The following is a 25,286-nucleotide window of genomic DNA, read 5'->3' as shown; positions in this document are numbered from 1 at the left end:
AGTTCTTGCAGGCCATCCATCCCTTGGCTCGGTCTCAGCATCCCTCCTCCCGCAGTACACGTCCTACCCAGGCTCAGTACCACCTTGATAGCGCCTATCTCGGGCCTGGATTTGTTAATAAACTCGGGCTCCCTCTGCTGGGACAGAGCACACAATACTGGGGGGGTCTGCAGGCACAGGTTGCTTCCTTGCTGGATTTTTATCCAGCTGGTTCAATAGTTGTTGAGAGGAAGGCTGCATTTGTCTCCTCTGGGTGATAAGGATGAAATAAAGTTTGCATTGCAGCATCCTTCACGAATGCTCCAAAACCTCTGGGAAACCTGCATTAAGCTTCCAGGGACCTGCAAACTTGACACAACCTCTGTTTTAACTTTTTGCACGAAGCTCAGACGCCCAGAACAGTTCCAGCAGAGTGGGGAAACCATCTCCTCCTACTTCCTAGGAACACGCTGTGCAGTGAGACCCAGCTGTGTGCACAGTCAGCATCGCAAAGAACTGCAGGCATAAATCGAGCAAAGGGAGCTGGAGGTGAATCTCAAGGAAAAGAAGGTCCAGGAAAGAGTGAAACCCGATAGCAAAGAGGTGCAAACCCAGTTCTCAGCAGAGCAGGCAAAGCTGCAGAGAAGACCTTCAGGGAGACGTTCCCAATGGGTCTGGGACTCACCTCATCTGCTGCCTATGAATTCAACATGCTACATTATCTCTGTGACCTTTAATCCACCCCTGGTTACTGCAGAGAATGTTACTGCATCAACATTTTTTTCCAAACAAAAAACTGCAGCGTAGCTCAAATTAAATGCATTTCCTCAGCAAAGCTACTGCCCCCATCGCTCACTGCTGTGCTTCCTGCCCCAAGCTCGCTGCCGAGGTTACACAGGCTGAGCTGATGCTCTGGTTTCAAGGAAGGTCACAGATTTCCTCAGCAGCTCAGTACATGCTGAATAACTCAAGGAGATCTGTTGCTGTCCATGACAGCTCGCTGCAGTAATTGGGGCACTCAGCTTGCAGCTCCGTGCACTGTGCTGTTCTGCAGCATCCTGGTGTTCTCCCTGCTGCCTCTAGTCTTGAATTGGATTTTGAAGAATTTTAGTGCGTTGCCACAGTGCACCCTTTGAAATAGCAGCAGCTAATGGCTTCAGGATTTCTGCTTCCATTGGGATGTTATAGAGCAAGCAGCAGTATGAGGAGGATTCTGCAGATGAACTCTCCATAGCAGGTTGCAGACTCTCCTCTTGCTCTCGTCTGCATGGGTGAGTGCCCTTTGGACTTCCTGGGGCTGTTTGCATCAGGGTCCCCTGCCAGCATCCCATGCAAAAAGCCCAGCAAGGGAGCACACCTGGTACAAGCAGCACTCAGGGCTCCGCCAGACTGCAGAGCAGATTCTGACCTTGGCTGTAGGTGTCCCACCTGCTGCCGCATGTCCCTGAGCTCCCATCTCCAGAATCCTCCCACACAGCACAGGTGGTGAGCAAAAGAAATGCCACATCCTCACCATGCATAAGGTGATCCCATGTCACAGTGCTGACAGCCTGCCTTTCATCCAAAATCCCAGCTCACGGACCATCACAGCTAGAGGAAAAGCCCCTCTGTGATTCCTCCTGCAGGCTTCAGCATCCCACCGCTCCATGGGATGCCACGTCCCTCCATGCTGACAGCAGGGCTCTGGGGCTCAGCCTTGCACCAGGCACCGCACATCTCTGCTTGGTGACACGAGGTGGTGGAGACAGCCATCAGGCACAAGTAATCCCCTGTGCTGGTGTCAAGTGCATGGCAAAGGCACCACAGGGAGGTGGTGAAACACTCCGCTCCTTGCGGTGATCAAGTGGGAGCAAAGTGCCTGGACCCTGCCATGGGGGCTGCAAGGGCTCAGCACCTATCAGCCACCACCACCCTTAGGGATGCTCTTTTGCCATCTAGCAGCAATGAGGAAGGAGGTTTTCCTACAGCTAACTGGATGGTGATGGCAGAGGGAGGCAGGTCAGCATTGGGTGCTGCATGTATTGCAACTGCCCGGTCATGCCCTCCCTGTCCTTCGGTCACTGCCAGGGCAGTGCTGTGGGACAGCAAGCAGCTCCCCAAGCAGTCTCTGCCCTAACCCTACATGAACGCCTCTGTGCTCACTGCTGTCTCCACTTGGTGTAAGAGAACTGCAGATATGGCCACTGGGGATAATGAGGTGCAACAAACCTCTTCTCTTGCCTGAACTAACCCAGAAGTCTACTGAAGCCAGAAGAATGACTGCAAGTTTACCCTATCACAACAGAGAGCAAAAATAGCTCTGACTTCAGACCAGCTGAACCTTCAGAGGTCAGAGATGGAGCCCTCCTGGGCAATAGCAGGGCTCAACTCTTCAGAACTCATTCCACAAACAGCCACCTCTGTTTTGGAGATGCGCTGCAGCCTTTCTACAGAGGGACAGAAACCTGCAACTGTGCCCCTGCTGCACTTCCATGCCAAGGATTCAATGAGGGAGATTGTCCCGTGGGTGTCACTGCATCACTGCCCTCACAGCATCCCCAGCACAGCCAGGGATGGGTGCTATAGCCAGTGTGCTCAGGCTCCACAGGAGATGCCGACAGATGGGAATCAGCCGAAAGAAATGGCTGCAGTGTGCAGAGATACCTGGAATACCTGTGTTGGTGGAGTGGGATGGCACTATGAACTGGAAAGGTGAGTGCAAGACCAAGTGCCAGAAGGCGAAGTGACACAGTTTCAAGTGAGAAACACCAAATAATACTGAAATATGGCAACTCTACAGGAAATCTTTCTTTCGTTGCCTATGGCTTTCACTCAGAAGGCACTGGAAAGGATCCCCTTGTCCAGGTGTTGCTGGAGGTTTGGACCGGACAGTCAGAGCAACCCCTGCGAATTTAAAACTCTTACAGAGCAGGTTCCTTCCAGCCAGGATGTGGGACAGGGTCCAGCATGCAGTCCAAGTTATAGAATTGGATGTGAGGTTTAGCAAAGGATCACTTCTGTGGCTTTGTACTTCATTTATAGCTCAGATTATAGCATATAGGCATCGGTTCCCCGCTGGACCACCTCCATAGCTTTCCTTGGCCTCTTGTAGAGGAGGGGTTAGGATGTGGGACTTGAGCAGAGGAGCCCTTGTAAATCCTGCACTGCTTCTCCTACTGGATCCTCTGCTGAGTGCCTGGCTCAGGCACACTGGCTGCTGAAAGCAGAGCCAGCCTGGGGGCGATGGAGCCTTCTCAGCATCTAAAAAAAGCCCCCAACAAAACCAACTGCTTCCGTTTATAGCTTTCTGTAAAACAGAGAAAGTCAAAGCCCAAGCAGCAGCTTCATCCTGGAGGGATGCATTTACCAACAGCTGCTGGGAGAAAAAGGCAGACAGGAGATGCACCAGCCAGGACTGCAGTTCAGCCCAAACACTTAAATACACAAGCTGCAAATATAATTTCTGCTTACAGATCCAAGGAGTGGGAAAGCTGAGCTCTTTATTCTCCTGCTTACACAAATTTCTCATTTTTTCCCTTTGGGAGAACTGAGAAATCACATACAGAATGCAAGGTTACATGCTGACAACCAGGACAACCATACCTCCCATGAAAGGCAGGCAAAAGCATCACATCAGGGAACACCAGATCTGCTCTTGGAGGAACCTCGAGGTTCCTCTGAAACAGCAGAGGGAACTGGAGAAAGAGCTGACAAACCAACTTAAGCAAACCCCAGGCTGCCAGCCTTACCTACGACACCAAGAATATTTTATGACTTTAATAGATGTGCTCATGTCTACAGATGGGTCTGCATTGCCTACCTGCTGAGTTGGGCCAACATCCTGGGCTGCTGTAGAAGTGTTTTCCCGTTCCCTATCCAAGCTCCTGGCTGGCCACACAGATGGAAGTGTGGAAACACTTGAATATTCCAACTGGACAAGATCATCTTTGCATGGATAGAACAGAAACAGTACGGCAGAGAGCTGAGCACCAAACATTCTCCATCCATGAGGGCTGCGATGGCCACGGGTACCAGTGGCTGCCCTACAAACAGGGCTGGAGCATCTCACGGTGCTGGATGTGGCTCACCCTAACACACCATGATGGCCTCATTTCAACCAAAGCAAGCAGAAATCCTAGCTGCTGCCTTGCCCGCCTTGCTGTGGGATGGCCCTGACGTTAGTCTGAGCCAGCTGCCTGCTCCACGTCTTGGCTATTGTGGCATTTCATGGAACGGGTTAGCTCCTCCACGGCAGCCCCAACTGCTGAGAAATCAATCATGACCAGCAGTTATCTGTTTGATGGTTAACAGCCCGAACTGTAGCCAAACTGGTTGTTAATTGGGCTAACAGCTGATTTCAAGGGGTTGTTCAGCAGGGCCCAACACTCGCAGCAATTGACCGGGAGCTGTAACTAGCAGCCGGCCCGCAATTAACGGAGCCCGGGGAAATTCGCAGGCCGTTACCAAAGGGCCGGCTCCCAGCTGGGCAGCTGCTTCTCACGGGCGCTGGGCTGAGCATGCAAATCAAGCCAGCACTCAGCATCTCATTTCACATCTCCAAGCCAAATTTTTCCTACCAGTGTACAGCTTGCGTCTTGTCACCTTGCATCTCAGCAGCGTTTTCTGTTGTAGTTGAGTTTGGGGTTTTTTTGGTTGGTTGGTCTTTCTTTCGGATGTTGCAACTGGGGTTTTTCTCATATTTGCTGTGAGCATCCACCTTCCAGCCCTCCTCCGAATCCCTTACAAAGTCTCCTTTGCTATGGCAGCAACGAAACTGTGAGCACACCAATATCTGCCACGCCAGCTGGTGCCACCTGGTGTAACTGACCTTACATGATAGCAAGTCTTTGGGCAAGGGCTGCCATCTGCTTTGGGAGGAACTCATAAAATGAGAGTCTCCATCCACCAGGGCGTGTTACTGCAATGTAGAGTTGGCAAAATGATCACTGAAGTTGAGTTTTTCCATCTCCTTATGTTATAAAAGTTCTAAAAGATGGAAAAGAGAAGAAAAAGGCTGTTGGCTATGCGGAAATGAGAGGCCATCCTAGGAAGAAGGGAACCTTCACAGTGCCATGACTGCATCTGATAGGGGTCCTCCAAACTGAACAGGGGACCCAGATGGGAGTGGGGATACACATCAGGCATCCAGGCTCCAACAGCCCTCAGCATCCCATTTCCAGCCCACAATAGCACAAGGTCAGCAAAAATGCCTGGGCACAGCCACGGTGCTTCTTACCAGTCTGGTTCAGGACCTCACAACCACAGACTGCATCTTGGCCACTGCATCTGACAGCCACAAGGGACCTTCTGGTGCTCCAGCCCTTATGAACGCAGGAGAGATGCTGTACACTGAATGAATCCCAGGAGCATCTCTCTTCTCCAGAGCAGAACATCTGAAGTGGGTTTCATGATGGAGCAGCACGGGCTGCTACTCACAAGCCCCATCTCACCCTTTGGTGAACACGGCATGGCTTAGCTTACCCTGTCCAGGAGAGCAGTATCTTGCCCCAACCCCAAAGCAGAACACAGTCACAGCTCCCCAGGACCCTGCCCCAAAGGAGATTCCTGGGGGAAAGCAGGAGTAACCCCATTTCTGGGGAAAACTGTGGCTGCTTGAGGTGTGTGGGCAGGGGGCAGAGGTGCTGCAAATGAAAAGTGGTGTGGTAATGAGGAGCAGATGTGTAGGTGCTTGGAGAATCCCAGGTGTTATGGAAGTGCTAAGTGTTATTATTATGGCCAGGAAACAAGCTGCAAAAACCCACTGACTCCACAATCCCCGTCTCTGTGTCTTCTCCAGGATCTGGGGCCGACTCTCCCCATCAGCCCCAGGCAAATGGGAGCCAGCGTGGAGGTGCCATCAGCTGTGCCAGGACCACCAGAGTCAGAGGGGCTGTGAAAAAAGGAGAGGGGCATAGAGAGAGAAATGCTCAGCAGGAGCATTGGGACTGGTCCATGCATGGCCAGCAAGGCTTCCTGCCCTGGAGACTTGCTCTACTGGGAGAACACTGAGCTTATTTCTGCTCAGTCCTATACCTCACTTCAAGGATGCTCCTGCAACACTTGTAACCACAGCTAGAGGGGTTGGAGTTAGATGATCTTTAAGGTCCCTTCCAACCCCACCGTTCTATGATTCCATCTGGAGTGGCTGTGCACGAGCAGAAATATGGGATCCCCTACTCAGTCCTTAAGCATCCCTGTTTCTGGCTATAACCCCCCTCCCAAGGAGGGGTCGTTAGAGAGCAGGGCTGAGGTGATCCACACTCTGTGGCCGTTCCCCGCCCCCTCCTCGAGAGGAATTGCTCTCACACAAATGAAATGTGTGTAATTAATGGGCAGGGGGCTGGACAGGTCCGAGATGAAAGCGTTTCCTGGACTTGTCCTTCATTTGCATGGTATCAGAAGCTGTTCAGAAGGTGTGACTTTTCCCACAGGGAGCCCTGGCTCGGTGGCACAATAAAGCCAGGACTCCTTACCCAGAATTAATTAAAGGAGGGGGATGGGGATGGCAGGGAGATGTTTGAAAGCTGAGACTGATGCAATAAACAAACAGCCCAGCCCTCCTTCCCAACTGGAGCGTGCCCCGTCCTTGCCATGCACTACAAGGCTCACCCTGCTCCATGGGCACCTCATGGACAAGTTGCTGTGGGTTCACTCTGTGATGATGACTGGGGTGCTCATGGTGAGAAACAGGACAGAGTGCAGACAACACGTTCCAGTAGAGGACCAAGCTCTGGTGCAATGGGGGGATACAGCCTGCTCCAGCACCACAGCTCCCTGCTCTTGCCACCTCCACCTATTGATTTTCTGCTATGGAATCATGAAGGCTGGAAGAGATCACTAAGATTGTCTAGACCAATCGTCAACCCATCACCACCACATCCCTCAGTGCCATGTTGCTGGGAATTGGGCACGCTGCTCCAGCCAGGATCAAGTGATATCAGTGCAGGAACAGGGTATGAGAAGCCATTAATTAATTCACTTACTCATTAACTAAGTAGCAGCAGGCACTTTAATCTTCCAAGCAAAAGCAAAGTGGCATTTACTGGCTGGAAGCTGAATCTAGACACCTTCATGCAATAAACAAAGCCCCAAATTGTAGTGCTCCTAGGTTGTATGTAACCCAAAAGCTCTTAAATGAAAAGGAACTAATTAACCTCAGACCAACCACCCTGGGAGAGCCAGCATCCCTCGGCAGGAGCCAGGCCTGGGTGCCTTTCTCAGCAGCACAGCCAATAGCTGGTAGGCTGTGCTGGGACACACGGGGTGTCCTTCCCCAAACCCTGTCCCCTTGTCCCAGACTGCTGGGTGGCCACGAGTATGGAGTGCCCAGGCCATGCCTTCCCCCGTGCCATTATCCCAGGGGAAGAAACAAGGGGACACCTGGTGACCTGCCTGAAGCCAGTCCTGCCCTTCTGCTGCCCTTACCTGGAGCAGCCACCAAGTACCGATTCATCCAGGCTCGCAAAACCATTAAGAGAAGCAATTAGACAAATTAATGAAAGAAAAGCACCCATTAAGACCTATCAAATACCATCTCCACCTAGGGAAGGGCCAGGAGCCATTCACCTGTATTCCCTGCAATCTGGGGACAACAACACGGGTTTGTCCCAGCACTCCAGCAAACACGGGTTTGTCCCAGTGAGCTCCAGCCCCAATTGAGACCCCTCCTTCCACCGCTGTGTGGCCAACTGGGGACAACTGAGGCTACCTGAGAAGCAGCTCTGGGCATTCTCAGAGAGCTGTGGGTACCCAAGGTCAGGTTGGCTGGGGCCCTGGGCCCTGACCTGGTGGGTGGCACCCAGCCCACAGCAGGAGGGTGGAACTGGGTGGGCTTTAAGGTCCCTTCCAACCCAACCATTGTGAGATTCTGGTATGACTCCATGAAAGCCTCATCCCATGCCAAGATTCCATTTTACTGCACCCCCAGGAAGAAATGCACGCGCTTCCATATGGCAGAGAGGTGCCACCTTCCCATTAAACCTGGGAATTCCTCAAGGAAAATGATTTCCATAACACACCTGGATCCAGAAGTTCAGGCACCCTCCCATCTCTGCTCCTTGGGAAGGGCTGGCACCATGCAGCAGCCTCAGCCTGCCCTGCACCTCTCTGTCCTCCCCATCCCCCTTCCATCCTGCTTCTCCAGGCCCTCCCAGGAAAGCAGGCAGGCTCAGGTAGGCTAATACAAATTTTTAATGCACATATTAAATAAATATTTCAAATCATTTCACATTAAAATTTGTACACGACTGAAAAAAAAAAATCCTCAAGGAAACAGGAAAAAAAAATAAAAATAAAAATTGGATGAAAATTCACCCCTGGTCCTGGCTCCTATCCAGTGTCTTTGTTTGCCCTCCCCGTTAAGGAATAATTGCTTTAACCCTTTGGAGAGAGGCAGTCCCAGGGCAGCATGAGCAGAGTGGGGCTGGGCTTGCTCACTCAAAGGATTTCATCTTTCCCTGGATCCTTTTTGTCCTAAATAAAAATCTGGGCATCCATCAACAGAAGTTGTTACAGAAACCCTCTCTTTTCCTCGGGCAAAGATGAGAGAGCAAACCTGGAAGAGACAGCTGAGGATGGAAGAGTCAAGCACCAACTGAATACTACCACAAAACAGCCCAAAGGGGCTCTGCAGCGATTTGTAAGCTTCTTTAATTTGACTGATGAAAAATTCCACCTGATAAAAAAAAGTCAATTTTTGGTGAAAAGCTCACATTTTCCAGATGGAAAAACAAACAAACAAACAAACCCACAAAAACAGTTATCAGCCATCACTCGCTGCCTCACCGTAGTAGTTAAAAAAAAAAAAAAGAAAAATAAAAAAATATCCGAAGATGCTCTGATGGGTGAGCAGTGCCAAACCGGTCCAGGACTCCCCGTGGGGCACTCAAGGGCAGTTGGCCCAAGTCATGACGATGTGGGGATGGAGCCGTGAGTCCTCCACCACCTCGAGATGCATCCTTTCCCTCCATCGCTATCCGACCTCTCCACTGAGCATCTATTCAGGTGAGCATCCGTTCAGTTCAGTTGGGTTGGATTCCCATTTTTTTTTTGTTTTCTTGCTTGTTTTAAGCGAGGATTTTCCCCCCTAGAGCTACGGGAAAAAAAATAAAAAGTACAAACCAAAACACAACCCCAAACACTAAAACATTTCTAAGCGAAGGGCTCTTCCCCCCCTTCAGCAGTCTTTGAACATTTCATCTCTTGTAAAGTTGGAGTACAAAAATAGAGCCTCTTTCTTCTTTTTTTTTATCCTTTTTTTTTTTTTTTTGTAAAAACAGAACCACCCCCAAATTATCAACAACTAGTAGTGTAGTTCTTTTATCCTCCCCCCATCCCCTGTTTTTATCTTTTTTCCTTTAATAACCCTATCGCAACGTCTCTACATCAGTCCACCGAGGGGCACACGTCACGGGCGCACCCTGGCGCTGGAGTTTCGAGTCCTTTTGCTCCTGCGGTTGAAGGGGTAGTTGAGGAACTCGAAGCGCCGGTGGGGCTCGGTGGTCTGGTGGCCCTTGGGGAGCCGCTTCATGAAGTGCACCTCGCGTTGGTGCTGCCGGGTCTTGGAGCCCTTGCGCGGGCGGCCCTTGCGGGTGAAGGCCATGTACCAGCCCTCGTACTTGGCGTTCTGCAGCGCCGTGTAGTTGTTCTCCAGCACGATCTCGGTGAAGACGCAGTCCTTGCCCTTGCCGTTACTCTGTGCAGATGGAGATAGAGGGATGGGGTTGAGCAATGGGAGTGCTTCTCACCGCTTGAGATCTGGCAGGGAGTGAGCACGGGAAGGGACAAGACGTGGTCCGTGAGAACATGGAATGACGTGAGGGATTAGGGTTAAGTTGCTGCCCAGATTTTGGCCGGTGCCCCATTCCTGGAGATGCTCAAGGTCAGGTTGGATGATGTCCCGATCTGGTGAGGGGCATCCAGCCCACAGCAGTGGGTGGAACTGTGTGGGTTTAAGGTCCCTTCCGACTCAAACATACTGTGATTCTACAGTCTTCAGGGTCCCTTCCAACCCAACCATTCTGTAACACCCACAGATACCAGTTGCAGGGATCACAGAATAGCTGGAGGCTGAGCTCCTTCACATCAGACAAAGCACAGGGACCAGGGAGAGGACCCAATCTGTCATGGTTCCCAAGCAGTTTAATGTCAGCCAGCCCCAAGATATGGAAAAACCCTCCTGAAAATTCATTGCCCTGCTAGAATTTTGCTCATCCACCCCGGGGTAGGAGCATGGAGGCTCAGAGGGAGCGTGACTAACGGGTGTGCTCAGGGCCTGCCCTACGGAGCATCTTAACATTCCCAGCCCTTGTACCATGTAATCGGGGAGAATAGCCCGGCAATCCGCCTATTTGTTCGGGGAGATACAAGGACACCGCACCCACCCTCCCCTTCCCTTGCTGCCGGGCTGCAGGTTCCTTGTCTACAGAGCCCTGTGCTTCCCACTCCACCTCCCAACCCAGGGATGGGTGCCAGCCCCCGCCCTACCTTGCCGATCAGCTTCCCCTTCTTGTTCATGCAGATGTAGAACCCCGTGGCCGCCCCTTTGATGCGCACGCGGCTCCCAAAGGTGTCAGTCTCGACGATGAGCTTGGCTGAAGAGAGCAGCAGGAGGAGAAACGGGGAGGTCACAGGGATGGAGAGCCTGGCAATGCCAGCCTTCTCCCTGTCACTGCATCCCTGCATGGCAGGCCTCGGTCACCTCACTCTGTCACCTGGAGCAGCTCTGCCTTGCCCAGATCCACGTGGCTCAGGTGCCACAGGGCATCCCAGGAGGAAAAAGGGAACTCGAGGGACAAGCCAGCTGCCCTGCACAGTGCTCTGCCAGCTGTCCTCAGCCCGTGGGGACACCGCACCGAGCTGGGGCTGCAGGAGGAGCAGTGACTTTGCAGCTGGCAGGGGAGGCGTGAAGGGTACGGCCATCCTTTTAATGCCTTTCACCTTTGCACAAGTCGAGAGGGCATATTGATTTGGTCTCAGTTTTTTAATGGAGGCATCGATTGACTTCCTAAGGAGCTATGCAAATCACAGGTCGATGGGCCGCCTATAAATAGACCTGTCACCTTCCCTCCTGCGGCCACCCTGGGAACAGAGCATCCTCCTCCCCGCCCTGCAGCCCCCTAGCAGCTCTCCTCCTGGGGCAAACCCCAAATCCAACTGCAGCAACAGAGCCGTGCTGTGCCGAGTGCCAAAGTCTTCCCCACAGAAAGCCACCCAGGGCTGTCCCATCTCACCACCATGTCCTGCCACAAACCTGCTGCCCCCCCCAACTTCAGAGGGCACTCAGAGCGTACAGCCTCCGCCCCACAGGGTGCCCTGTTCTCCCAAATCCGCAGATGGGATGCTCAGTTCCTCAGGACCACGATGCAGCTCATTTTCACCAGCAGCCCCCCAGCCCCGCAGTGGCTTTGCAGTGATGCTGCTGGATGGCATACCCAGGCCGTATGCTCGCTAAACCCAGCTTGAGCAGTACTTCAGGAGCACAAGTAAATCACCGCCTGTCTCCACATAGTCTTGATCCTGCACCAAGCGTGGGGAATTCTCCCACTGCCCCCCACAGCTCCTCACCTCCAGCACCCCATGCACCATCCCACACCCTCAGCCCAGCTCAGAGACAGGAAATTTGGCCACCCTCACCCCACACCAGCCCCTTGTAGGGGCTCAGCATCCCCAGACTGCCAAGCCAGGGACCCCCATTCATCCGTATGGGGGAGGATTGATCCGGGAGGCAGTCAAAGCTTTGAAGAGAATTGATTTTTCCCTGCTCTCTTCCCAGAGATAGGAAGAGCAGAGAGGGAGGGAGGAGGAAGGCAGGCACGGATGCGCGGCGCTCCCCTCCGGCCCTGGAGTCACAGCCATCACCCTGCAGGATGGGGACAGCCCCAAGCAAAGGGACCGTAGGGGGTGAACGGATCGACAGCACCACAGGAGAGGAAGGGAGAAGCCGGCAGTGCTGCCGGGCCCGAGAAGGAGTCCATCAGATATTGACAATTAAGACAGATAACCGAGAGCGCCGGGCTTCATGTGAAGTCGGCTGTAAAAACGTCAGCATGGGAAAAGGGGTCACCCACAAAAATAAATCAGTGCCTTCTGCATGCCTGCCCCAAAAATCAGACAGGGAAAAAAAAACCACTGCAGAAGGAAGGGCCCTTTCTAACGAGGGCTGTTTTCTTCTGACAAAGGTTTCGGGGAGACCTTTTTTCTCCCTATTTAAGGGACGGGGGGAGCTTAACATTTTTAACTCTGTTCTTTCGCTGAAGTGACAGATTTATCCCAGAAAAGTTATGTTTCGTGCTCAAACTTTGAAGGGAAAGCGGCTACGTAAACGCTGAAAAAATGCAGCGAGACACACTTGATCCCCCAACTGGACTGCGAAGAGGAGAAAGTATTCAGGAAATGTTAAAAAAGGTGAAAGTAAGAAGCGATTTAATAGCTCTTCCAGACATGGGGGCCTCCCTGGAGATTCATATAGAACAATCCCGAACCTCTATTTTAACATTTACAGACTTGCAACTCCTAAAACTTTACATCTGAAAAACTGCTTGTTCTCTTTCTGCTTTAGATCAGCCCTCGTTTTCCTGCCCTGCTCCTCAGATGCTTCACCTCTTTTATTACGTTTTAATAGAGTTTTTCGAGCCGCCGCCGCGCGTCCCCTCCTTTTGGCCTTATTTAAACCTGGCCGCTCCTGGAGGTGCGGAGCTGCCTTGAAAACGGAGGCGTTACAGGGCTAAAGCCAGAGGAGGCTTCGGGGTTTGCTTGGCCCTTTTGCTTGGGAAGCTGGCTGACACTCCTTCCATCCAGGAGCGGCTCCCGACTAACACTGCGTACGGGATTCCACACACAGCTCAAGTTTGGTGCGACATCGGCAGCCAAAGAAAAATGGGAATGAAAACCAAACACCAAACCAACCCTGGAAGGAAGCACAGTGCTCCTACTAATCTCCTTCAACAAGAAAGGGAAATTGCGGCTAATGTCAAAGAACAACAGTTGGGATGGCTCCGTACGGCACACGCCAGCACGGGCACCTCCTGTCCACATGGGAACGGGGCACGGTGCCCCACTGAGTGCAGATGGGGCCGACACCACTGTCCCCATGTGACACCAGCACGCGTGGCCGAGGTGTCCTGGCTTTGGGTGGCAGCAGCGTGGCACTGCTCTCCTCCCCAAGGAACCACAGGCTGGGGGGACACGGGGTGCCAAGAGTGGCACAGCAGCAGGAGGGCTGCGCACAGTTGCAGAGCCCCCCCAGCTTTGTGTCCTCCTTGCTGCAGCCAACACCTCGCTGAGCCCACACTTCTAGGAAGGGGAAGCGCAGGGGGTATGTGGGGGAAACACCACTTTGGATGGCTCTAACTTAAGGCAGGACTCCAGAGCAGCACTTCACCTACAATTTCAACCCCCTCACATCTTTTCCAACTTTACCCTCTGTTCCTCCAAAGGAAGAATCAGAGACGGTCAGCACTGCCTCTGCCAAACCAAGCCTTGCAAGTCAGGTGCACAGCAGCAGCGAGCAGCGCCCACCCCACAAGCACCCAAACCCACCGAGCGCTCACCCTGCTGCTCTCCCTTCACAAACCCCCGCACACGCCAAGCGATCCTAATGATTTCTGGTCAACCAACAGGACGGAAATCATCAATCGGCACACAGCACTGCAGACACCTCCCAGCCCCCCCCCCCCCCGCCAGCCACGTCCTTCCTTACCGTGCACGTCCCCATCCTCAGCCATCGCATTGATTTTCTTGTTGTCCAAGATCTGCACGTGCTTCCCACTGGTCCGGCTGTACAGCTGGTAGGTGCGCACGAGCCGCCGGCTGAGCTGATCTGTCACCAGGCTCTGCTCCCTCACATGCTGTGTAAAATTAGGTGGGGACTGAACAGTTACCTTTAGGAAATTAAAAAATATACGACACACCATTATAATCTCTACTCCTCAGGGGGGCGAACGGGCTGAGCAAGGATTGCCGGCGCCTGCAGAGGAGGAGCAGAGTCAGTGGGATGGGGGGAGCTGAGCCCTTTGGGACAGGATTCCCCAAACGGGTGTGTGCATCATGGGGACATGATGGGGCTCGGTGACCCCCGAGGTCTGCCAGGACTCGGTGGGTCCCAGCTGGCACAGAGGTACCCAAGACGGGGTACGCAGCTGCCAGGACCCCTTTTGCCCCTTAACACCCCACTCTTCATGCCCCAAACCTGCAGATGAGGCAGTGCTGTGAGCCGTCAGGACACCACTTCCCTCACTGGGTACCTATGGCACAAACCCCAAAGAGCTCCATACCCACGTGTAAGCCATCCCTCACCATCACCCCTATCCTGGTGCTGTCCCCATCCCAGCTCCAACCCCTTGCCCCATAGCAGCAGCTGACCCGACCCCTCCAGACCCGCTGCTCCCCAGCCATAAGCAATTCTAGGATAAGCCCGACCCGCTCCCCCCATCCCCGGCACAGGACTCCTTTCCCCCCTCATCTCCAACCCCTCTTTTAAGTCCGGAAAATTTCACTGCTCACTGACATTTATAAAGACGTATTCCGAGCAAATGTTAGCAGGTCGCTCCTTTCAACACCAGCAGGCCGGGACCCCCCCGCCACCCCCACGTCAAACGGGAAGATTCCCCACCACCAGCAGACCCCAATAAAAGCCGGAGCCGCCTCTCTCCCGCAGCCGCCCATACATCCACATTTCCCCTCGGCAGTGCCACCCCTCTGCCTCCGCGCCTTTCCTGCAGCCGGCTGTGGATAATGCACGGACTCTCCCGGCCCTGATGAGGGTACCATGTGGAGGAGAGGTCATTAGCCGTGCCGCTCCGTCTCGTCCTCCAAAATATTACAGCTATGTTTTATACAACCGCACACTCCTTTGCTTTGGGGCTGGAAACTCCATTTTTTTTTTTTTTCTCTTGAGCTTCCAATGAAATAATAATAATAATAAAAAGCGGCTTAAGGAGCGTTTTCAAAACGCTTCTGCACCTGTGGCCCCGGGGGAGGGGGTTTCTCCCCATTTTGCACGCAGCCACAGCCCCATCTCCTACTGACACTCCTGGCCCCGGCGATGCCAACCAGCAGCAGCAATGTTCAGCTGGAGCGAAATCTACGCTTTTTAGTAAGGAAATTGATTTTTTTTTTCCCCCTCCGTTCTTTCTTTCCCTCCTTCCCTTTTTTCTTTTCCTCCTTTTTTTTCTTTTTTTATTTTTCCCCCTTTTCTTCCTCCATCCCGACCCCTTTTTCCTAATTCTACCTCGTTTTTCGGATGAAATAATAGCCCCAGACAAGAGGAAGGGGCGATCTGCAGTGCGATTTAAAGAAGAACGGGAAGAGCGAACCTCCGAAGACCCCACAACGCGGGTGGGCGGGGGGCCCTTCGTCCCCCGCACCCCATCCCGCACCCGGCGTGCAGCCGCCCGCTCCCGGCTCTTTCCAGCGGGGTTCGCGTCGTCTGCGGGGCTTTAACCCGACCCCCCCCTCCCGACCCCCGGCCCCGAGGGGCGAACAAAGCCGGCGGCGGAGCGGGCGCTTACCTGGGCTTGCAGGCAGAGGACGAACAAGTGCATGAACCTGGAAGGGGGGGTGGACAGAAAACGCGAGAGAGGTGTGAGCCGGGGGGCTGCGGGGAGGAAAGGAGGGAGGGCTGGGGGCAGGCGGAAGGAGGTCTGCGGTACTCACACGTAGCTGAAGAGCGAGGAGCAGGGGTCCATCGCGGAGCGTTGCGGGGCCGGCAGCCCGGAGCCCGGCGGCGGGGTGGGGGGGGGGGGGCGCGGCGCTGCTCGGCTCCTCGACTCCTCTCGCCCTGCCTCGCCCCGAGGAAAGGAGGGCACAAGCGGCTACAGAAGGGGAAAGGCCCCCGCCGGCCCGCCCGCCCAGCCCCCGGGGGAGCGCGGCCGGCAGCCCCCCGCCGCGGGGAGCCCCCCGCCCCGCTCCGCTCCGCTGCCGGCCCGGGAGGCGGCGGGGGCGGAGAGCCCGGGGGGCGGCCCCGGCGGGGCGGCGGAGCAGGGGAAACCTCCGGCGGCGGCCGCTCGGGAGTGGCGGCGCTACGGGCTCGGCCGGCGGAGGGATGCCGTCCCCGCGCCGTGCCTCAGTTTCCCCATCTGTAAAACGAGGCTTAAGGGTCCGCGTTGTGGATTGGGGCCGAGCCCTCTCGCTGGACGTGTCAGACATTAAAAGGATTACCGGGGCGGAGGGGTGGGCAGGAGTTTCGAGAGGCTGAGCAAACAGCGCAGCCGGGGGTACTGGGCGGCAGGACCCCCCCCTCCCCCGGACGTCCCCGCCGGGCGCTTACCTGGAGGGGCGGCCGTCCGTCAGCACCGGCTGCGCGGGGCCATGGGGCCGCGGCGGGACGGGGCTCAGCCCCGCAGCCCGGGTAGGGCCGCCGAGGGCTGCATTGTTCGGCGAGCCCCGCTGCTCCCGGCCCCGCCACCTGTTGCGCACCGGGGCGGGGGCTGCGGCGGGGCTGCGGCGGACGGGCGGGCGGGACCCCGGGGCCGGTACCTGGCCGGGGCCGCCTGCTCCGCGCTGAGTGACAGCCGCTAATTTGCCGGCCGTGCCCCGCTGCCGGTCCCCGCGCTCCCCGCGCCCTCCTTTATCTTATCAGAGCCCATAATTACAATTGCTATTTTGTTTCCTCGAATCAGCAATCAGCGCTATCTGCCGCCGTTGGAAAGGCAGCTCCTGTCAGCCGGCCTCTGAGTGACAGCGCACACACAGCGCTCCTGCGCGGCCCTCCCGCACCGGCACACACACACACGCACCGACACACGCACACACACACGCACACACACACACCCCCAGCCCCGCACAGCCCTCCCTGCCCTGCACGCACACCGCCTCCCAGCTCGCTCATTCCCCCCTTTGCTCAGGCACCCTCCAACGCTTCGCCCCAAAACGCTGCCCACCACCACCCCCTGGGACTCACCCACCGCCAGGCGCTGGGAACGGGCACCACGCGTCGCCGTCCCCTTCTTCTCGGTGCAAAAGGACGGGGGATGTTTCTGATGGGCTTTCCTAAACGTCTAGAGAAGCCTCGGGCTGAGCCCGCGTTCACCTGGGGGGCTGCAGGGCGGGTGCTGGGGGTGATCAGTCCTCGGGTACGGCTCAGAGAAAAGCCCTCTGCACCAACCCCGTGTGCGAGGCAGCGCCGTGCCCACAAGCCGAGCACCGGAGTGGGCAGCACAAGGTGCTCCCACTGCCCTACAGTGGAGCAATCCTGCTTTTCTTATCCATCGAAAGGAAAGGTCTGGATGAAGCACCTCTCTCCCAGATGCTACTCGTGGTCACCCCTCCATGGGCGCAGGGTCAGGCCGTGCAGCACCATGCAGCACACAGAGCGTGCACAACTGCACCGTGTGCTGGGGGGGTTGGAGGCAGCTGGGGGCTGACGGCTCCACGTGCCCCCTGCCCTCAGCAAACAGGCTCGATTGCCAGCACGGCTGTGACACGGGGATCACCCACGGGTGGCCACACGTTGCTGACACAATGACAAACACTGCTCCTGCTGCTGCCCCGTCCTTCCCCACCTTTGTGCAGGTGAGCAGTGTCACGGGATGGGGAACTGGGCGCTGGGCTCACGGCTGGCCCTCCTGCTGGGCAGAGAAAGCTCAGCCTGAGGCACGGGGTTGAGCTGCTATGGGGAGAGGGAAAAAATCCCATCCCAGCAAAGAGCTGTGGACCTGGGGTGTTCCTGCTGCCACAGCTGTTCACTCCTGGGGGAGGCAGCCAGCATGGCCCCATTGGGTCTCAATACTGAATGCTGTGGGCGAAGCATCAAACACCCACAGAGATGTGAGCTGTGTTCCCTTCATCCTTTTCCATAGAGCTGGGGATATCCAGGTCAGGATTTTATCCCCCACATCACCTTCTTGCCTTGCCATGGCTAATGGGGAATGCCCAGGAAGGCAGCCCATGATCGGGCTGCTGATGGCTGGAGGAAATTCCAGGGCTGCCCCAGCTGGGCTGAGCCACTGAGCAGACAGTAGAGGGGCCGTCCTGTTCCTCTGTTTGCTCCATCGTGCAAAATCCCTGACAGCCTCCACAGTTCAGCAGGGTCCCTGCTCTAGCACCATCCCTACCCACAGCCCAGAGGAGCCTTCACCAACCCCAACTGATGGAGGAGAGCAGCACCTGCAAGGTGCACCCCAACACCCATCTGGGGGTGAGAGGATCTCCTGTCTGCAGGCCTGGATGTTCGGCCACACACCCCCAAACGGGCACATGGAGACCCCCCAGTGGAGCCAAAGGGACACCGCTCCCCCTGCTCGCACCCTCCCCAGCCCTGCCCGCAGCATTAATGGGGCGTTGTGGAGGCTGCAGCTCTTCTCCATGGCTGAGTGGTGCTGAGCAGCCCGGGGCGATCCCACCGCTCACCATTAACTCAGCATCCCCCTCAAGGGCCAGACCCCACCACAATGTGTTATGTGGGAATGACCTCGTCTGCACTACCCACAGCTCCAGGAACAGGGAGGGGGGTACAGCTGCTCCTCGTTGATTCTCCTCTCTGTTCAGTTAGTGGCACCAGGGCTGAGCATGGTGGGAATGTCGGGACAGGAGAACAGAAACACGGGGCTGCACCCACCCTGCACAGGACTGACCACAGTGGTGTGGTCCCGTTGGGGAGATACAAAGGGAGGGCTTGCAGGTGAGCCAGGGACGTGGGTAAAGACCAGAGAGTGTCCAGGAGCTGTGGGAGGGAGTGGGGCAGCAACGGGGAGGGAGACCCCCAGGCCACACACACCTCCAAAGACGGAGAACTGGTAAAGGTCCCATCAAGTCCCACCATTGGGCTTGAGTTAGATGGAAATTGCCAATAAGGGCATTTTGTGTTGGGTCAATTAATGAAGAAGGCAAAAGCCCCAGCGCTGAGTAATTTAAACATGACGTCGGGCATTCTGGTGTCCATCTTCTCTGCACACAGCAGTCAGAACAGGGGGACCATGGGCCTTAGGCATGGAAAAATGGCGACACACGCAGATGAGCACAAGCACATGTGGTGCTTGAGCAGCTCCACCCCATCCCTGCCCCGCAGCATGGACCAGACAGCACCTCCAGGACCTGCTCCAAGCGTGCTGCTGGCTGGCACAGCCCACCCAGCACCTTCCTCTTGGCCTGCAGCACATCTGACTTCAGTTTGGGTCCTCCTAGGAAGAGGATGTCTGCACCCAGCCCTGCGGGGGGGCTAAGCCTAAAACCAACATTGGTGGCCGGGGGGCTGTCGGCTGCCTGTAACTCTACCTCCGTTTGTTTGCTTATAGCATCCACCCAAAATGCCCATGTGTGTGTCTCCAGGCCCCCGTGTCAGTGGCAGCTGAACTGCTGACCCCAGGAGTTTGCAAAACACCAGGGTTATGGCCCCTTGGACATCCCAGCCCCGTGGAGACGTTGCTCATCCTGACCTCATCCTGGGGAACCAGCCCCTGGCACCCTGCATGGGGACAAAGGGAGAGGCGATGGGGCCAGCGAGAGCCAACCCCAGAGGAGGGACCAGGTGGGCACACTCCCCATCGCACCTGCTGCTCTTCGGTCCAGCCCCATGGACTTACCCAAGCTCATCCCTCCAGTTCCTACTACGGACACCAAATCTTGCCCATCTCCCCTAAGAACAGAAGAACAGCAGGTCCAGCCAGCAGGCCCTAAATCCCACTGGGCACAGCCCTGCTGCCACCAGCCCTGGCAGGGAGCTGTGGCCAGCGGTGACATCTCTGCCAGCACCAGGACCATCCTAGTCTGCAGTGATTAGAGGGGTTTGAGGGCAAGACACCTGTGATCCCAGGTATCTCAGCTGTGGCTGTTGGGTGCAAAGCTGCCATCGCTGCCTGGGGACACAGGAGGGGACAGCGTGGCAGAACTGTGCTGTACAGATGGAAATTCCCACTGTGCACCAGTGGGCACAGACTGCAGCTGTCTGACACCACCCAACCGTGTTCACTTTTAACACCTGCCCTGGGTGCTTATGGCTTTGGGCCCATCTCACAGCACAAGCCGTCCTCCAGCATCACCATGCACCGTGCCCACAGCCCTGGCTGTGCTGAGCATCCATTCAGCCACCGGTACCCGAGGAGGAAAGCAACGTGAGTAGAGAAGCGGAGCACTGATGGAGCAGGGAACCAGCCCCACCTACAGCACGGCCACAGCTGTGCCTCGCATGGGCTGCCCAGGGTCAGGGAGTCCCGGGGATGCTATAGCAGGGAGGGATCCATCCCCTGGAATACGTCAGCATGCGACACCCCAGAACACAGCAGAGCCCCGGGGAGGAGGGATGCTCAGAGCCACCCACCTCCCGGATCCCACGCTTCCCTTCCCACGCACCCCAGCACAGCCGTATCTGAGCTCACCCGCTCTCCTCCAGCCCTGTTTGTTTGCCCAAGGTATTTGTGGCCGGTGGCACCTGCTTCGATACCATCAGCTCAGCAAAGGAAGCTGCTCACCTAGCGTGACCCCTGTAATTCCATCCTTCCCCATTAACAGCCCCCCTCCCAGCCCCCCACCATCTCAGCATTCATCTCCCTCTCTCCCTAACTCATCCCTGCTGCCGGGCAGGGGGAGCAAACCTCTCCAAGGCACTGAGAGCTCCTGGCAGTGCCAGCTGCCCAACCCCTGTGTGTGCCCCTCTGGGTCATTCCTTCTCGCAGAACTGTCCCTCCTGCCACAGCCCCTTGTCCCAGCATCCCCAAGGCAACCAGCACCTTGGCATCCTCTCCTATTCTTCAAGATCCCAATTGCCATCTGACATCAGCCTGCACAGCCTCTCCCTCCTAGTACCACTCTCCTCACCGCACACCAGCCGCTCCCCCAGCCCAGCCCGGCAGGAGAGCTTGTTAAAAATGATCTACGGGCTCTTATCTGTCCCAGGGAGCAAGCAGGACCAAGGCCCGGCAGATAAATCAGATCCGATGCAGTCCAAGCACCCAGCTGCTGCCGCTGCACAAGTAGCTGGGAGGTTTGGGCAGGAGAAAGGAGCTCAGCCCCAAGACCTGGAGTAGGGCGGCAGGCGAGCTGGAGAAATGGGGCGGGGAGTGCCGCTCGCCTCTCTGGAAGCAGACACGGTTTCCTGACCGAGAAGTTCCGCAGACCCCACGCACCCGAGGTCACCTACGAGGTCCCGCACACTCCGGCCGTGTTTTGCGGGGCTCCATCCCGCACGCAGCCACAGCTCCATTCACCCCGTTCCGCCCCCCCGCACCGCCGGCACAGAGCTGCCCGATCCCACCCCCGCTGCAAGGCACGGCCGCCGCGCTGCCCGCCTGCCACCTAGCGGCCCCTAAGGAGCCACCCGGAGCCCTTCCCCGCCTCCTGAGCCCCGCACACCGACGCAGACCCCCACCCTCCCTCCCCACCTTCCCCGTGCCTCGATTTCGCTGCAGGGATCGGCAACATCCCCGAGCACGAGAGGAACGTGCCAGCCACCACACCAAACCCGCACCTTTATTTCAGCGTGTAAAAACCATCCTACAAAGCAGAGTGACCCAGAACCTCCCCCAAATCACAGCGGACGTCAGCTCCCAGCACACCATCCTGGAAGGGAGGTTGCTCCTCCTGCTGCTGCCTCTACATCCAGCTGCTACTGGGGAAGGGACACGCTGGGCACTGCAGAGCCAGCAGGGCTGCGCACACAGCAGAGATCCAGGGCAGCAAAAAGGCACAGGGTGAGGATCGCCATCCCGGACACCCAGAAAGGGAATGGGGAGAAACGATCACCTCCCATGGATGTGGGAAAGGAGACCCCCCAGTGCTGGGAGCAGCCCCTGCCCGCCACCCCCAAAAGGTACAACAGTAAATTAAAAAAATGCAGCAAAAGTTGAGGTCCTGGTGAGAGGTGTCTGAGGTAACAGCTGTCTGTGAGAAGTCCCAGCGAGCACCTGCAGGAAGAAGCGGACTGAGACCAGCACCCCCGCAGAGGGTCCCACTCAGCACCAGCACCCCACGGCAGGGCAGCACCCACCACGGCCCACCACAGAGCTGCCCAGCACCTCACCTTGCTGGGATACAAGTCATTGCTTCCTTCTCTCCTTCTTGGCAGGCACGATGGGCGCTATCTCCTCCTCAGACATGTCATCATCGTCATTCTCCTCCTCGAAGGAAGCATCGTCCCTGTGCACTGGGACACACAGACAGGCGGGTCACTGACCAGGAGAGGGCTCTAGGGAGCCAGTACTGAGCACACGTGCTGGGAAGCACCAGGTGTGGCTGCCATGGGTTCCCTGGCTGGCACACACACTGGAGCATGCCTCTTGCTCCTCCCAAGCCATTCCCCAGCCTCGAACCCTTACAGATCTGATGCCAGCCGGTGAGGTGCACGGGGCCAGAGCCTGCTGCCAGGCGGAACGTCACCGGAGGCTGCAGCTTGAAGTTGTCCAGGCTCAGCTGCAAAGAGATGGAGCCGGGTTAACGGTGGAAGCAGGACGCAGAGCTGCCCACACACCCAGTCTGGCACTCGGCCCAGCTGACCGCATCCCTCCCACCTCACCTCCACCCACTGTACCTTATTTTTCCAGCTCCCTGGATCAGCCCCCACCATACGATTATTATTTACAGAAATCACACCGCTCTATCCGCACACGTTCTTTTGCACAAGCTACAGAGCTGTGTCCCCACCACCAAATGCCAGCTGAAGCTCTCACCAAGGGCTGGCACGACAACTTCAGGTTTGCCACCGGCACAGCGATCTCCTGGTTCTTGTGGTTTCGCCCAACGACCTCCACCACATTGCATTCATCCTTGGCACCATCCGTGAGGCACACCTGGGGAGGATACAAACATCTGATGAGCACAAGCTGGGGAGAGCACAGAGACCCTCCTTAGCACAGTGCCCTTCCAGTTGGGACAGCTGTTCCTGCAGCTGCTTCAAGGGGTGGCACCTGGGCTGCATATTCTGCTGACCAGACCTTTGCTGGCAGCTCCCGTGCTCCCAGGACAGAAGGCAATCCCCAGTGAGAGCCAAATATCTGAGCTTGGAGAGCAACGGGCCAGGGACCCAGCTGATGGGGGGCCCCAGCAAGGTCAAATACAAGGAAAAATATCTTCCTCTGCCCTACAGCTGGGGTGTTCTAGAGGCTGCCTCCTGATACCACTTGCTTCAGCAGCTCCATACAATGACTGACAGCAGCGGCTCCATCTGAGCAGCCAGGGCTGACAGCTCAGCCCAGAGCACCCCATGGTGCAGATGGGCCAGGGAGGGAGAGCGAGCCTGGAAGGGGAGTGTTGAGGCTGTAGGTCTCCATGGGAGAGGGCAAGCACAGTTTGTTTTCCTCTATCTTACCACAGACAGGGCCAAAACATGGTCAGAGTCATCATCTTTATCCACCTGAAACGTGTAGGACTTGGTGCTGGAAGTCAGCTCGCAGCCTGGAAAACAAAAGCAAAAAAAAGCTGGAGTTACACAGCCCTGAAATGCCACAGGGTCCTCAGGGCAGACAAGCCTGCAGCATCCCTGAGACACACAGCTTTCCTGCTGACTCTAAGATTGCATCCCCAAGAGCTGCAGGCCCAGCTCAGCGCCTTTTGGGGACAGACTTCGGTGTCCCCAAACCGTGCTGCCACGAAACAGTGCCACAGGGCTGGAGGCCCTGAGAACAGGAGCGGGGAGGATGTAGGAGGCAAGGCTCGGCGATGGGGAGTGGCAGCAGTCCTCCAAACTGAGTTCTGAGATGTTTTGCCATGCATGTCTCTGAGAGCAAAATTATTCAATGGACCGTGGCAAGAAAGGCAGGGCAGAGCGCCCGGGGCGTGTTTGGTTATTGCGGGATGATTCACCCGTGTGAAGCAGACGGGAAAAGCGAGGAGCTGAGCCCTGCGCGCCAGGCACGGGGTTCTCAATGGAGGTGGAGGAATCAGCCTCAGTGAACGGAGCTCGGGGCAAGGCCCGGCCCGATGCCCGGTCCGCATTCGGCTCAGCAGGACAAGGAATGAAAGCCAGGTGCCTGGAAAGCCGCGGGGCCGCTCCGCTTTGCAGGGCCACGCCGCGATAGGCGGCTTTAGGCTGGGGACGGCCCCGAACACGTGTGCGCCGGGAGAGCGGCCCGGCCACGTGTGGGACTCGGCCGGCTCTCGGGAGGGGGGACGAGGGGAGGCGGGTTAGGGCCGCCCACAGGAAGAGCAGCCGGGATGAGCCGGCAGCGCACGTGGGAATGCTGGCACGTCTCCCCCCATCCCCCCGGCTGCCGTACACGTGTGTCCGTGCCCGGCCACGCACGCTGCTCACCCCGGCGTCCCTCCCAGCCACCCCGCCGGTCCCATCGTGTCACTCGCGTGTCCGCGTCCCCTCCGTCCCTCCGGTCCATCTGCTGTCCCCAGCCCCCCTTACGCGCCCCTACCGCACTCTATGCCCCCCTCCCCCCACAACCCCCAGCCCATCTGGAACCTTTCCCCGCGCGCTCCCCACGTTTACCCGCACCTCCTGCCCCCAACACATTTCCCATACGTTCTCCCTCCTCCGGCCCCATCAACCCCCCCCCCCCCCGCTGCCGCTCACCGAACAGGACGCTGCCGGGGCCGTGCGGCTCCATGAGGCCGTAGCGCGGGGCGGGCGGTTCCGTGCCGAGCCGTGCAGATCTGTGCCGGGCCGTCCCGCCCCGCCCCCGGCTCCGCCCGCCCAGCGGGGCTGCACCACCCAGCGGCCGCCGGGCGCTGAAGACCGGCCCGGCCCAGCTCTGCCGCACGGGGTGGGCGGAGGTTGAGGGAGCGAAGCCGTGCCCCGAAGGCTATGGGGCTCTGGAAGGGTGGAAGGGCTCGGCCCGCGGAGCAGCTGTGCAGAGAGGGGAAGACTTGGTGAAATGGCATATTTATGGCATTTTATTCCCACGCAATAAAAAGCGAAGGGATATTAACCCCGGTGGGATCCTAATGGATTTTCCTGGCAACTGGCGGCTTCCGGCTGAGGGTTTTTCTGGGGGGTGGGCAAGGGGACGGCAGAAGATCCGAAGTTGCGAGGGTGGTGAGCAGCCCCAGAAGGCACCTCGGGAACGGAAACGCTGATGGAGGAGTAACAGAGACTGAGGTGCAGCGGGAGGGACCAACCCATCTCTACTCCTTTCAGTGCAGGCACAAGAGCAGCTCGATCTCTGGCCATACGCCTTTGAACACAGCGGATAGGAAGGCAATCTGCTGCTCCAGCATGCAGCACGGGGAGCAGAGGGCTCGAGTAAATCTCCGAGCAGGAAAGGAAGCGGTCTGGCGCACCTCTTGGGGGAGAAGCTGCATTGAAACAGCTCGCTTCAATAGAGCGAGCTCACTCCGCAGCCCTGGCCTGAAGCTGGCTCTGCTCCCACTGCAGAGAAGCCACCAGCCTGGCTGCCACGTGTGCTGCTCCAGCCGGAGCTGATTCAACGAAAACACGACTGAAGAGGGCTGAG

General features: G+C 56.9%; 2 protein-coding genes across 2 annotated transcripts; both read right to left on the bottom strand.

Moving 5' to 3' along the window:
* Window positions 1–7,949: 7,949 nt before the first annotated feature.
* FGF8 (fibroblast growth factor 8) lies at window positions 7,950–15,684 on the bottom strand. Its single transcript, XM_010714623.3, has 5 exons — window positions 15,613–15,684; window positions 15,468–15,504; window positions 13,658–13,838; window positions 10,444–10,550; window positions 7,950–9,652 (listed from the first exon to the last, which is right to left on the bottom strand). Exons 1-5 carry the CDS (start codon window positions 15,642–15,644, stop codon window positions 9,365–9,367), a joined length of 645 nt encoding a protein of 214 aa, XP_010712925.1. The 5' UTR covers window positions 15,645–15,684; the 3' UTR covers window positions 7,950–9,364.
* A 5,658-nt stretch (window positions 15,685–21,342) lies between these two features.
* Window positions 21,343–24,556, bottom strand: NPM3 (nucleophosmin/nucleoplasmin 3). The gene is made up of 6 exons (XM_085229590.1): window positions 24,407–24,556; window positions 23,195–23,280; window positions 22,557–22,676; window positions 22,206–22,299; window positions 21,911–22,033; window positions 21,343–21,794 (listed from the first exon to the last, which is right to left on the bottom strand). The coding sequence occupies exons 1-5, from the start codon at window positions 24,438–24,440 to the stop codon at window positions 21,927–21,929; spliced, it is 441 nt and encodes a 146-aa protein (XP_085085716.1). The 5' UTR covers window positions 24,441–24,556; the 3' UTR covers window positions 21,343–21,794; window positions 21,911–21,926.
* Window positions 24,557–25,286: the final 730 nt, after the last annotated feature.

The sequence above is a fragment of the Meleagris gallopavo genome, chromosome 8 (genome assembly GCF_905368555.1).
Source record: "Meleagris gallopavo chromosome 8, MGAL_WU_HG_1.1, whole genome shotgun sequence".
Taxonomy (NCBI): domain Eukaryota; kingdom Metazoa; phylum Chordata; class Aves; order Galliformes; family Phasianidae; genus Meleagris; species Meleagris gallopavo.
The sequence above is the reverse complement of the archived record's forward strand: the minus strand, read 5'-3'. Positions and strand labels throughout refer to the sequence as shown.